The 13,859-nt window shown below is 39.6% G+C and overlaps 1 protein-coding gene across 1 annotated transcript in view; it reads right to left on the bottom strand.

Moving 5' to 3' along the window:
* Positions 1–729: 729 nt before the first annotated feature.
* Positions 730–13,859, bottom strand: part of LOC107086064 (MARVEL domain-containing protein 2-like) — a gene marked incomplete at its 3' end in the record, with an annotated part of 18,281 nt that continues 5,151 nt past the window's right edge. Inside the window, exons 2-8 of the mRNA XM_015376805.1 lie at positions 11,463–11,538; positions 7,609–8,583; positions 6,195–6,415; positions 4,298–4,327; positions 4,037–4,200; positions 2,695–2,866; positions 730–780 (exon numbers count right to left, since the gene is read on the bottom strand). Of these exons, the coding sequence (XP_015232291.1) occupies positions 730–780; positions 2,695–2,866; positions 4,037–4,200; positions 4,298–4,327; positions 6,195–6,415; positions 7,609–8,566 (1,596 nt within the window). The remainder of the gene's footprint in view (positions 781–2,694; positions 2,867–4,036; positions 4,201–4,297; positions 4,328–6,194; positions 6,416–7,608; positions 8,584–11,462; positions 11,539–13,859) is intronic.

Below are 13,859 nucleotides of genomic sequence, written 5' to 3'. Positions count from 1 at the left end.
GATTGTCCCTCTTGCATTGCAGAGTTGTATAGCATAGCGCGGACCACGCTTTAATACTGGGCATGAATCCAAAATATCTGTGGGAGGATAACCAGCCCTTAAACGGTGGTGAGTCTGACATATTGTAAACATTGCAACTCTTCTTTTGGAAAGTAAGATTGTATGAGCGATACAAACAGCAACTTTTAAACAGAAGGTGCACGAGGAGAAAGGGGCTCATGCACGCTCTCGCACACGTTAAAGTCGTGGGGAAGTGTTGCATTTCTGAATTCTCCTGAGTGGTGCCCGACTTTGCTCGAGTGAATAAAATGAATGTGATTGGTCGTTTATTAAGGGGGCGGGATTGTTGGGGCGGAAGGTTTGCAAGCAAGTCTGGTTGTGGCCGGTTTGTTGGAAGCATCTTCCTAACCATTTCTTTTTTTTTTTTTTATAGTAGAGAGGTCTTTTAAAAAATGTGTTAAAATCCTCCACTGTACCTTTAAAAGAAAGGTATTTATATGATGCATGATGCACTTGAAACAAGATATTAAGTTTTCTTCTTATTTTAAATAAATATTTCTCTTCCACTGCCATATTGTCTAACTTACCTGCTCAATTTAAGATTAAATATATTTATTTTAAGAAGTGACCTGATTACATTTTTTTTTATTTTTGCAGTGTAGAGTTTGATCAAACAGACAGTATAAACAGTAAACATGTTAAAAAAAAAAAAAAAAAGAGCGAGCTCACGTTTTTCTTCTTCTGGTAGTCCTGCAGGATCCTGTTGATGCGATCCACCTCCTACAAACACAGATAGTATTTCACTCAGGTGAAGTCATAGAGTGAAACTCTGTAGGAAAATTAGGAGAGAGAGAAAACAGATGGCTGCCTGGATGGAGCCCATGAGGAATTTGAGGGTGGAGAGAAACAGGAAGAGGAAGTAAAAACAGAGGAAGTGACGGGATGGAGAAGTCAGCGACGTTTTGACAACGAAGACAATGAGAGGAATTTTTCTGAACAGGCAGAGATCCTTCGCTGGGTCTGAATGGAACTATGTATAATCTATGCTGGATGCCTAAGGGGAGATGTTTGAAAATTGTGGAAAGCAATTTGAACTACATTAATTCTATGAAAAGCACTTTATAAATAAAGTTTGGTTGATTTTAATTTCTTCTCCTCATCTTTACTGTAAGAACACAGTCCAGTCAGAACAGCTGGTCCCCCAGCTTTACCGACTGGTTTAGATGGAGGGGAATCTATCATCCCAGTTCCTCCCATTTAAAACACTAGAATGGAGGGAATTTGTTCCTTTATTGTTTAAATAAACACATTTGGTAAATGAAAATTTGAACAAAAGAAATATCCACTCCAGAAATGAAACTTAGGAAAAAAATTTTAATCAAAAAGTGGTTCTAAGAGAACCTGTTTTATCAGATTTGTTTTTTTAAAAATACAAATAATTTGTGTCAAATTTTATTCTATCAAAAACTACTTACCGGTAGCTAAGAAAGTAATATTAAGATTATTGAACACTGACAAGGTTCCACAGTTTAAAATGTGGGTAAGTGATTTTACTGAGATTCATCATTTGGAGAAAGTGTGGTACGATGTTAAGGATTCCAGTAAGTTCTGTAGTATCTGGCAGCAGGTTTTGGACCATCCATCTCAGTCCAGGACTGACCCCAACACCCGCTTTTTTTTTAGTAAGCCGCCCATGCCTTCATTTTTTTCTCTTCCCAACATTTATTGTGATTTAATTTAAGTACAGAGCAATAAAATGAACACATCCCTTTGGGGAGCAGTGGGCTGCCATTGTGGGGCGGCTGGGACGCAGTTTGGGGTTAAGGGTCTTGCTCAGGAACCGAATCGGAATCGAACCGGGTGTTTGTAACCTTCTCACAACACAAGCACACTACTCTAACCACTAGGCCAACACTCCCCCCCCAAAAAAGCCAACAATCCTTTTTTTTTTCTTCCCCAAGATAGATAGGTAGTGACATCCTAAAGTGTAAATGATGATCAGTGCAGTGTAACTGTTACTTAGTTGATTTTCCTGACTTATTTTCATTGTTATATTGGTAAGAGTATTTTTTTATACAGGTAATTTGTTAAATATATCAATACTTCATACTCCAATGTATGATTTATGTATATATATACATATATTAAAAGAAAAATCTTTAGATTTTACATTTTAAACGAAAGCCATTTGTAAAACACTCTGAAAATCAAAATGTAAATTCTTTAAAACAGTTTTTGAAATATTTAAATAGGATCAAATCTGCAAAAAAGATTTTTGAAAAAAGAAAAATAAACAACTTTCAGTGTAACCAGTTGCTCTGCTTAAATCAGCTGCACGGAGAGCCCTGACGCTCAAAGAGGAAAACGAATTGTTGCAGTAACTCTACCACCAATTTACAGAGTGAATGTCATAAACCTCCATCAGTAAACTTTGAATATGAAGTTTAGGTCTAGAAAGAGGAACTACCCCCATGAACAATGTGAACTGTGAGAAGGTCAACATGGAGCTAGTGTTTTAAACAACCTCCTTCACACACATTAAAACAAAAACAAATAAATGTAACTTTTAAGGGTTACGTAGTTTGTAATGTTTTGGAAAAGCTCCGGTTTTAATCACGGGGAAAAAAGAAAGAAAGTTTATATCCAAAGAAATGTTTTCATGTAGAGAAGATTAAGGAATTGGCGACCAATCACCATCTGGGTTGTGGGCTGCTGAGGCAGACTGTGCATCATGGCGTCCATCTCATCAAACTTCTTCAGTGTGGCCTGAACATCTGCATGGAGCTCCTTGTACTCTGCGTACTGGTCGTTGAACACAGCTCGGTACTGGTCCCGCTCTTCATCAGACCGGATCACCGGATATTTCCTGTAAAGAACCACACAGGATGAACAAAGGAACGAGCCGTTTCCATAATCATGACTTCTTATCCCAGAAACGTGCTACATGTAGCTATATTCTGATTAGCATCATCCTGAAACAATAACAGAAAGTTTGTTAGCAAGAACCAGGCAGCAGTGGTTTCATTTGCAGGGTAATGTATGGAGTTACTTTTGTTCCATTATTGTTGCAAGAAAGAACATGTTTTGGAAATTAAGATTTTAAAAAATGTAAGAAAAAAAGAAATAAAGAATTGAAAAACTTCTTAAAGAAAGCTTTTGAAAGTAACTTTGCCATTTTCTCACATTGAAATTTTTGTTTTCAAATATTTTTTGGGTTAAGTTAGTAAGTTTTTAAAAGTTTAAATTCTTTTTTTCTTAGTTCAATTACAAAACTTATTCTTTAAATGCATCAATAATAGTACAAACTTCACTTCATACATGTGAGGTAAACATTCGCTACGTCAGAACTTGTTAGAAAGATGTTTTTATCTCCTCTTATAAACACCTTTAAAAAAATATAACCGAAAACCTCCTTAAATATGCATTAAAATATTTTTGCTAAATTTAGTGAGTTGATTTGTTTAATAAGACACAATCTGTGTTGTTAATATAAATTAGTTATTTACAGTTTATCTCCTCTTCTATTACAAATTTGTAGATTTCTGCAATATGCTTTTGAAATTGGTTAACCCCATCCTGCTGCGGTTGAACGATATTTAGGTTTAAAATAGTTTTTTTTTTACTGTTTAAGGGGATGGAGTTTAGCAACATGTAATTACTATAGATGTTTGATTGGATTGAGATTATAGTGATGAAACACCTCATCCCCTGAAGCTGTTTTTGCATTGAGAAGGTTAATTCTTAAAGGTATTCTGACCCAGTTTCTGTAAAATCTAATGCTACACTGTTGTTTCCTGCCTCCAACACATCTGCTGTTTTGTTTTGGCTTATAACCGAACCACACTGTGCTCCTAAATTCCCAACTAAACACTTTAACAAATGTACCATAATGCAGAAGATAACGAGGCTTTTCATTTTTAAATATGCTGATAATCTCTGGTCAGATTAAGTGATCTGTTAAAATATACGTGCTTAATTTCTGTGTCTGTAATCCATTTCTGTTTCATGGTTCTTATGAATTTTTGGCAGTACTTACGCAATGTAATCCGGGACGACGACAGGTTTTGGGATATATCCTGACGGTATGGCTCCCTGCACAACCTTCGGAGGAAGTTTCTTCGGTGCAGCTTGGATGGGAACGACCGAGGAGCCTTGGACCTGCTCTGGAATTCTGGGAGCCGGAGCAGAATCAGGAACCACCTGAATAGATAATGGCAAAAACATCATAAAAGCTGCTTTTATAAGAACTAAATGATTTTAAACAGTTGTAAAGTACAGTTAATAACGTGGTACTTACAAGGGACTGCACGGCACGCAGATCAGAAGGCTGCATCAGAACACAGAGACGGGAGAGAAGTAAATCTTGGTTGAAGGAGACTTAGAGTATCGGAACAGAGCTGATGGAAATATCTGCATCAGTCTGTAAACTTTACTAATGAATTGATTGTATACAGAAGTGCTTTAAATGCTTTAAATTTTTTCAGACATTTTTAAACCCGAAAGAAAAAAAAGGCCTTTTAAAACAAAGAAAACTCCATAAAATGTCGCAGGTATCCCTTCACCCCTCTTCTCAGTCTTTACCATTTAGTACCTTTCCTTGTAAAAATGGGCTCAGGCTGAATTATTCTCATCTTCCTACAGATTCTACATTTTATCTGGACTTTGACTAGGCCACTATAACACATAAAATATCCTTTGATCTAAATCCATTTTAGTGACCAGTTAAGGGTGGATACTCTGCTAAAAGGTTGCATTCAGCTCAGTTCATGACCGCTTTCGGATCCCATCTCACTTTCTTATTATTTGACCAAAGTAGTAAATAAAGCCGGGCATATACTGTGTGATATTGTCAATCGTACTCCGCTGCAGCTTAAACTGTACTACTAAACTACAGGGTTTAAATGTTCACAGCTCACAATGTATGTTTGTGTGGCCCGACGCTCTGATGCGATCTACCTGCTCACACTGTACCTCTAAAAACCACATCGGACTTAGGGCCGAGAGATGGCGCTGGTCAGACTTGTTAATCCAGAAGAAGAACTCCTTTGTTTGCACATGCGCCATGCTCGAGGTTCTGGTAAATTGCCTCGTAGCTCTGCTTCAACAGCAGGAACATGTTTGATTTTCCCCTGACGATTCCTGATCTGTAGGTGGTCATGAGAAGCTAATCACCCTCGTATCCCCTGGATACTACACGACACAGGACGCACGATGAGGCTGAAACTCGGCCCTATTGAAAAATCTGCACGATTTGAGAATGGACCAGAAAAGGGCAAAAAATCTTACAGTGTATGCCAAGCTTAAAGCAAGTAGAAGTTGGGTTTTTTTCCGCTTATTTCAGCACAGAAAATGAAAGGTTTGCTTTTCTAATCCAGTTTCAAATCTTATTGTTGTTAGAATTTATATTTTGGCTTCTGTTATAAAAACATTTACTTTCCCATTTTATTCCAAGCAGAAAAACATTAATCACACACTGATTTAAAGTCGTCATGCAGTGATCAATTTATAGTCTGATTTTGGAAGCGTCCTGCTTATGGGGCTAAATAGATGTCTGGAATTTTAACTTTGTGGAAAAGTGGAAAAAGATTGAGCTTCTGCCATAAAATCAAAATAAAACCTTCATCTGTGCAGCGATTTACTCCCAGACTTCCTCTCCTGTTACACAAAAAAACCCTTTTTGTAGTGATTAATGTTCCCAACACAACAGATAAAGCTTATTAGGTAAAATTTTTACATTTCAAGGAAAATCTGTTTTATACAAGTGTACACGGGCCAAGGAAAACATATTTAATCGATATATAAATATATATATAAAGACCCATTTCTAACAGGTTGTTAGCCCTTATGAGGCTGAGGGAAATTAAAAGCTTATTAAGTTTGATTTAGATTTTCCAGGAATAGTTGTTTAAGTCAAAGTTGTTGTTTTTCCTCCTATCACAGGAGGCCGTTTTTAGAAACTGTTTCGGTTTTCTTATCTCATACAACGACCACACCTACTCACTGGTCTGTTTGCAAATTCAGTGGTAAGTTATTTCCCAATATCAGCTTTATGGGAAACATGTTTGCAACAAAGGAGGAGAGCTTGTCAAAATGATTTTCTGCTTCTTACAGGAACCTCTGGGTGAATTCCAGGAATCCCAAAGCCGAGCCTAGCTGTGACAGAACAAAACAGCCAGACGTAGCTGAGCTCTCACCTCCTGGCCGTACCTCTCCCGGTACCTGCGGGCGGCCTCGTGCCTCCACAGCTTCAGACAAACAATGGCCCCGATCAGATACACAACCATAGTGACAAAGAGGAAGATGATGGCTGCGGTCTGACCAGCCTCAATTCTGCAGAAGACCCCGTTGATACCGTTGTTGAAGACCGGGTAGGAGCACAGTCCTCCTCGGTTGGTGTCTCTGACATAAACGATGCCTGGTAAAGGAAACACAGGGAAAAAGGTCCAGTAAATGTAAACATGTTCATCCACGCCCAGCCCTACAGAACAATTCCTGCAATGAGACAGCTTAGCAGACATTTTACTTCCAGACTGATGGAAAATTATCCAATTTTTACAGATTGATTGTAAATCTATAAATAGCCTGAATCACCTGATGCCAGTTTTTACAACAGGGCTATTTTCAAAGGGTCCTGTAGGGGGAGCACAACTCGAAAGTGACCTACTGCTCGTTAAAAAAATCTAAAGAAAATCTGCTAGAAATGCCGACTGTAATAAAAGCTGGAAAAGTTTTGCTTTGATGGTTTATTTGCTTCTAATGACCGTATTTTCTGGACTATAAGCAGCTACTTTTTTCCTACACTCTGAACTAAGAGGCTTTATGCAAAGGTGCAGCTTATATGTGTGGAAATCAAATTAACGGCTTGTTTTCATTTAGCATAAGAACATGCTAGCAGCAGGCACAACTGGAAATAAATCTCAGAGTCGAACCAATGAAGAGACTGGGCTCAACTCCTGCAGAGCTGAAATAAAGAGCTGACAAAGCCCCATCTTTCATTAGAAGCTCTAACTGCTGCGAGCCAAAAAGCTAACGGGAGCTAGCATTCTTCTATGAACCTCGCAGATATTTTTGATTTATGCCCAATATTGAAGCGTGGTCTGTGCTATGTTATTCCACGCCACAACGCAAGAGGGACATTCAGGAACTAGCTGTGGGTCTAGATACAGCCGAGGCGGTGAGGAAGTGGGGCAAGTTTGTCCGACAACAGAAGGACATGATAGCGAAAAAGAGCGGGGATCCAGGTGGAAAAAAGGATCCCAGCGTTCTCGCTCCTCGCTCTTCTAGCTGGTTCATCTTCACAAGTCATTTTCCACAATGGCGGTCACACAAACAAAACAAGCCGGTAAGGTATCAAACAGGAAATACGCATAGTGTAGAGTGGATGAAGATTTGACCAATCAGAGGCCTCCTGTCTGCGGTCACCTACAGCTTTGGAGAGGTGCACCAGAGTGTAGTATTTCTATAGAGTTAGCATAAACCAGCCTTATGTCTCCAGTTGTTTTTTTTGGAGGCGGCTAATCTATAGTCTGGAAAACACGGTAAGAAGTCTTCCTCAGAGCTCTGGATCAAGCAGAAGCAGTGTAGGCGTGTCACTCAGGGATCTCTTACCTGCCGCCATGTACAGCACCGCCAGAGCCAGGTTTATGACGAACTCCGTCAGGGGCCACCAGTTGGAGTCCAGCAGGATGGTTCGGTAGTACATGGTCATCCCCAGTACCAGCATGATTACGGTCACCAGCCAGGCCAGTCCTGCCACCACCAACACAAACGGAGTCTTGGGTCCGGTGTAGTACGTTCCGCTCGATACGCCACCGTAATAACCTGCGCCATACGCTCCGCCAGGAGAGGAGTATCCGAACATGTTAAACCATTCATTGTCTTTGTGGATGTAAGCGCAGACGCAGGCGAACACAGCTGCTCCCAGCAGCAGCTCCACGCAGCCCAGGATCCTCAGTAGCCCCGCCCACGACTTCATGTAGCCATAGCGCTGGTGGTACTCCTCCACCCGCTCGCTGTACGTCAGAGCCGTGTGGTGTGTGTGTCCCGACACAGAGCCGAGGACGTCGTGTCCGTCTAGGAGCTCCTTGCGGGAGTTGTAGCTGCCGCCGGAGCCGCCGTACGGATCCCGGTATGATCCAGGGAGGGAGGGGGAGTGAGGCGGGGAACAGCGCACCCCGTCAGTGGTGCTGCCGTTGTTGTTGTTGCATGAGGACTCAGGCATGGACCAGGCCTTCTTGCTGCTGCGGTTGCTTCCTCTGAAAAAGTTTTTCCAGGAATCTGGGATGAAGCGGTGGACTGGCTTGATGTCGATGGCCGGGTCCGGCTCCGGTTCGGTGTCACCCTCGCTGCCGCTGGGATCAAACTCCGGGCCGACTGGGGGCTGATCAGGCAGAGGGGGAGGAGGGAGTGGGTCTGAGCTGTTTGCCAGGTGAGGGGCCCTCCCCTCCCTCAGGGGCCGCAGGTCGTAGGACTCTGGGCGGGGCAGGGACTCGTGCGGAACCTGGTCATAATACGGCGCCTGGCGGACACGCTCAGTGCGTCCGTGAAAGCCTCCTCCATAGGACATGAGGATGGTGGTGGTCCCTGCAAAACAAAGACAGGAAGTGAAGAAGGTGCTTCTGGTTGCTCCGGTTACCGAATTGAGTGTCCTGCACACATCGATTTTCAGTGTGACACAAAGCAGAAAGCAGGAGAACAAGGATTATTGGTTCTTCCTTAATTGGCCTTTTTCAAACTTTTATAAGATCATTAAGCAAAACAATAAGTTTATCAATGCTTTAGCTAGCTTACAGTTGTGGTCTGTCGCACTCAGTTCTAAGGTGATGCTAGGTTCAGAACGCAAAAAAAAAAAGTTTATGCTGCTTCATTTTTTACGTTTGGCCGCATTAAGGTCTGGCGCTTAAAGAGCAGATTTGATGCTCCTGAAGAGCTTCCAGTAAAGTGTGTGCAGATGCGTCTGATGCTCCTGTTTTCAATGGCAGAGAGCAGTTGTGCTATAATTGCTGTGATCAGTGGATAAAAAGTAGTTTTAATATGTTAAGTAAGAAAACTATACAGTCAGTTCATCAAGATTAACATCCTGCCTTCAAATATTACTTTGCTGTTGGAGCCGTTCAGACCGCCATACATCGGCAATTTCACTGGAAACCCCTGCGAAACAGCAGCCTTTGGCCCGGTCGCCTCTTTGGGGTTTTCCGCTACTGTTCACGGCAGCTGGAAGGCATTTTTCACATACCTAATCCAAACTACAGGCACCAAAATAATAAAATTGAACATGACATTTTAAGTTAATTTAGTCATTAAACTGTTTCAGAGGAGTGATCATAGTGATCAGCATCAGCAGTGCTGTGTCTCTCCCTGCCAGCTCCCAGATCAGCTTCTCTGATTGGTTGATGTGGCGCGTACAGCAGCAAGAGTTACATTTGCAGCGTGTCTCTCAGATGCTTACAAGGTCATGAGGCACTGCTTCACTTGCTTTGATGCGTCAAGATGGGCTGCTTCTGCTGCTGAAAATGCACTGCAGGACTTGTTGCTGCGCCTTCATGCGCGTCAACCATTGACTTTACATGTAAACTAGCTGCTTCTGCTGCCTCTAACGCGCTTAGTCTGAATGTAGTATGACGATACTAACATTTTAAACTCCATATCGATACACAGGAAAAGAAATACGACTTTTGATACCATGGGAATAAAAAAAATGCTGAATAATTAAAGGCATAAAAAAACTTTAACATGGAAAACTCATCTTTTTCAATCTCAAATGGAACGTGTTTTTTCAACAGAATCACAGATTATTTAAATAGGTGTGCAGATAAATCTTAAATAACCTAAATGTACCAAATTCTACAATATTTTTAAGCTGTTTGCGTTTTTATTTCTTTAATCTGAAAATAATCTCAAAAATCTAAAACTAACGATAGAAAAAATATGTAAACACTTGTATTTAGTATCGATACCAAATTAGTTTTTATCAGGATTAGGGCTGAAATCAATTGATCGGATTAATCAACTCTTGAACTATTGTAATGAATTAATTGTTAACTGGAGTATTGAGACTCCAAAACATGCCTTTAGCTAGCAGAGAGACCCATTAAAGCAGTAATTATATCAAAAGTGTAAGCAAAATATTGAAATTTTTTGCATTTAAGATTAGGTCTCTCAATACGCTCTATCCAGAACTTCTCAAGTGGAGAAGTTTGAGTTTTATCTGGTTTAATTTAGTAAAAACAAAAATCTTTCAAGAACCTCTGGTTATCTGATTATTAATCAAAAAATAATCAATAGATTAATGAATTTGCTAAATAATCTAGTTGTACTCCTAATCAGAATACAGGGTTTCAGTATATACTTTTTGCTAACCCCAATCAACTAATTTATTTGCTCAGTTAATGAACTTTTGGATTAACATGGACTCATAAGTTTAATATTGCTGATGTTATGGACTACAGGAGGTAAAGATGTTAAACAATATCCCTCATGTCCCTTTAGAAATTTGCCATTGATTATATGTGGTTTCCATGAGTTAAATTCATAGTTTTTACTCGATTGAAATAAAGTTATTCTCATAAACTGAAAAATGTTCCTATGTGTTTTTGTAAATGTATTTTATATATTTTTATAAAAACAGTTAAAAGCTTAATTGATGAAGGTCGTCTGAAGTGACATTTTCACATTACAAGATCAGAAAAAATACTAAATATTAGGGGTGTAAATAATAATCTTTTAGTATCAATGCATCGATCCAAAAGCCGACGCATCGACACATCCGCAGGAGTATCGATTCATGTTTTGGTTTTTTTCCTCCGGTCTATTTTAATCCATTTGCTACTGGACGTAATTCTGACTCCCGTGCTGCGGTGGCGCCAAACCTATTGTGCCCTCCTACCTCGCTTCCTTTAGCCACTACTCTCTTTCCGCTTGAACACATACTTGCATAAACAGTAGGCAAGACAAACATGGCGGATTCTTGAGTATCGCAAATAATCGAATAGTTGGGTCAAGAAATTGATACCGAATCGAATCGCCATGATTGGTTTGATTTACACCCCTACTAAATATTCTGATCAAATCTCAACCCTCATCCATATTAGTCCATTTATGATATGGATGTAACATTTTTAATTAATGTAACAGGACAGCCAATTAAGAAGGAAATGGAAGAAAAAGAAGAAGAAACTGGAGGATGAAGAGTTGAAAACCACTGGTTGATTAAGGAGTACCCAGAGACACCACAGAAAGCACCCTTCAGCCGAAGCCCTCATGATTGAAGAGGTTATCCCTCCATGCAAGCCGGGACAAGAATGCATTTTTGTGCTGCAACCAAATAAGAGGAATGAATTCCTTCTAGGAATGTTGCCACTTACCACTGACTGCTGGACACAGCACAAAAATACATTCTTTACAACCAACCAGACGATTCCCTAGCGTGGAGACGGGTTGAAAAAATATATATGCATGAATACCTTTCACACGCAGTCACTCAACTCGACTTACATTGGCTTGCAGGTCAGAATGCAAACCTTATGAACGCAGGATCACCTGGAGAGACAAACAGAGAGAGGAGACATTAGCGGCGGCTCTGAAACTAGGAATGCTGATTGGATAAACGACTGGACGCGTGCAGAGGGGCAACAAATCCTCTGCACCCTGGAGGAAGAAAACTTTTTATTACTATATCATTACTTTCAATCACTTTATAATGGTATGAATGTAACCTACTGTCACTAGGAAAGGAGGTTAAATCAACCAACACCTTTGATGGGACTTTGACATTTCATGTTCACAATTCTGGGTCAAATTTAAAATCACATCATCATAATCACAAATTTGGTCAAATATGTGAAGCTGTTGGAACATAAAGTTCCAGGGAATGAAGCTTTACATTTCAAGATTATTTTCTGATTTTTTATTTTTCTTTGGTGACATTTAGACCAGAATCAGTTTACCTGCAATGAACAAAAAGCATTAATGTCAAAGGGTTTAACAAAATCTAGCAAGGGGCAGCCATATTTCATACAGGGTTTATACAGGAATGAGTAACTTTCATTTAATGCTTTTTAAAACCCTAGTAAACTAGCCCCACCTGCCAGCAGCCAAAATCATTTTTGCCTACGAGTTTGTTCTAGCCTCGATCAATGCCCCAGGCCCTAGAACTGGCGGTTTAAAAAACAACGGGTTGTTCTCATCAACAATCTTCTGATGTCTCATCGGGGCCAAATTAAATTACACATTTAATCTCCCATTTAGTCTGGTGTATAAGGCTAGCTTATATATATTATATTACAAATGACTCATTTATAAAGCATTTTAAATGCAACTACAATCACATTTAATGATTTTTAATGACCTGTGAAACCCCTGTTATAATTATTTTATACTATGTTTTTCATTGTTTCATCTTTCACACTCTTTAGTCTTTTGATTTATAATCTTTATCAGGGAAGTGAGGTTGTATTTTTGTTTAGACTGATATAATACAATGGCCTACTTGTCCACCTTATTTCAAATGTTGCAATTACTGTTTGGATGTAGAGGCCTCAGTTTTTATAAAGGTTACTTTCTTGAGAATCAATAAAGATAAAATTATCTAAATTTAGCAAGTAAGCATTGTAGAGCCAAGGCTCTTGCTCAGGGATCCAGAGAAGCAATCTTTGGGACCAGAACCAGGAAACTCGAAGCCTTCCCAAAACCATTAGACTGCCACTCCCTGATTGCACAAATACAATTGTGCCATTGTAATATAGAGTGAGAAGAGGAACGATTTAAAAAAAGACACAAAATAATCAACAATTACAAACTTCCAAGTAATTTAGCACAAGAAATCTTTTTATACATAAACCAACTGGAAAAATTCTTGGCTCAGAATTTGTCAATTCGTTTTTTAAACAAGCCAACGTGTTCAAATGAACTTTGATTGAACCATAAAGAAAATACACATGACTGTAGTTTTTAGTCAATCCAACTTCAGAGACATCTAAAGTTTTCTGTGTGGGTCTAACTACTAACTATAAACTAACTAGAGTTAAGGCTGATTTATACTCAGAAACCAGGTAGCCTGCATGTGTGTCGCAGTGAATGCAAATGTTTGGTACCTTACCGGCTTGTTTTGTTTGTATGACCGCCATTGTGGAAAACAACTCATGAAGTTGGACCAGCTAGAAGAGCGAGGTGAGCTAGAACGCTAGGACCCTTTTTCCATCTGGATCCCCGCTCTTTTTCACCCTCATGTCCCTCTGTTGTCACACAAACTTGCCCCCACTTACTCACCGCCTCGGCCGTATCTAGACCCACAGCTAGTTCCTGATTGTCCCTCTTGTGCTCTGGCATGGAGTAACACAGCACAGACCATGCTTCAATATTGGGCATAAATTAAAAATATCTGTATCTAGCTCACTGCGACACTCTGCTGCGGGAGAATAACCAGCCCTTTAGACTAACTACTAACTCTAGAGCTAACAGATTTACAGACATCTAAGGTTTTTTATGTAGGTCTAAAGATCTGAGTGTCTTTCTCTCGCTGCACCTAAGAATCCTCAGGATCCTGTTGCAGATGTTGTGAGTAACTTGGCAACAATTTGTTTCAAATTCAGTTCTTTTTGATTTGCATAATACGTATTCTGATGCCTAGGGCTGTGGAGGAAGAAAAAAAATCGATTTAGCAATATATTGTGATTTTTGGCAGCCCAATATAATAACAATCTTTCAGTTCTACTTTGATTTAAAAAATAAATAAATAAAAACATATTTAAGTAAAACAATGAACTGTGAAAAAAAAACTGAAAGTGCTGAATTATAAATATACACTCAAATTACTGTTTTTGTGTATTTTTTACTGTTTTTCAAGGCTGCACTTAAAAAAA

The sequence above is a fragment of the Cyprinodon variegatus genome, unplaced genomic scaffold (genome assembly GCF_000732505.1).
Source record: "Cyprinodon variegatus isolate N-32 unplaced genomic scaffold, C_variegatus-1.0 Scaffold142, whole genome shotgun sequence".
NCBI classification, from domain to species: Eukaryota; Metazoa; Chordata; class Actinopteri; order Cyprinodontiformes; family Cyprinodontidae; genus Cyprinodon; species Cyprinodon variegatus.
Note: the sequence above shows the minus strand (reverse complement) of the source record. Positions and strands in the feature narration are given on the sequence as shown.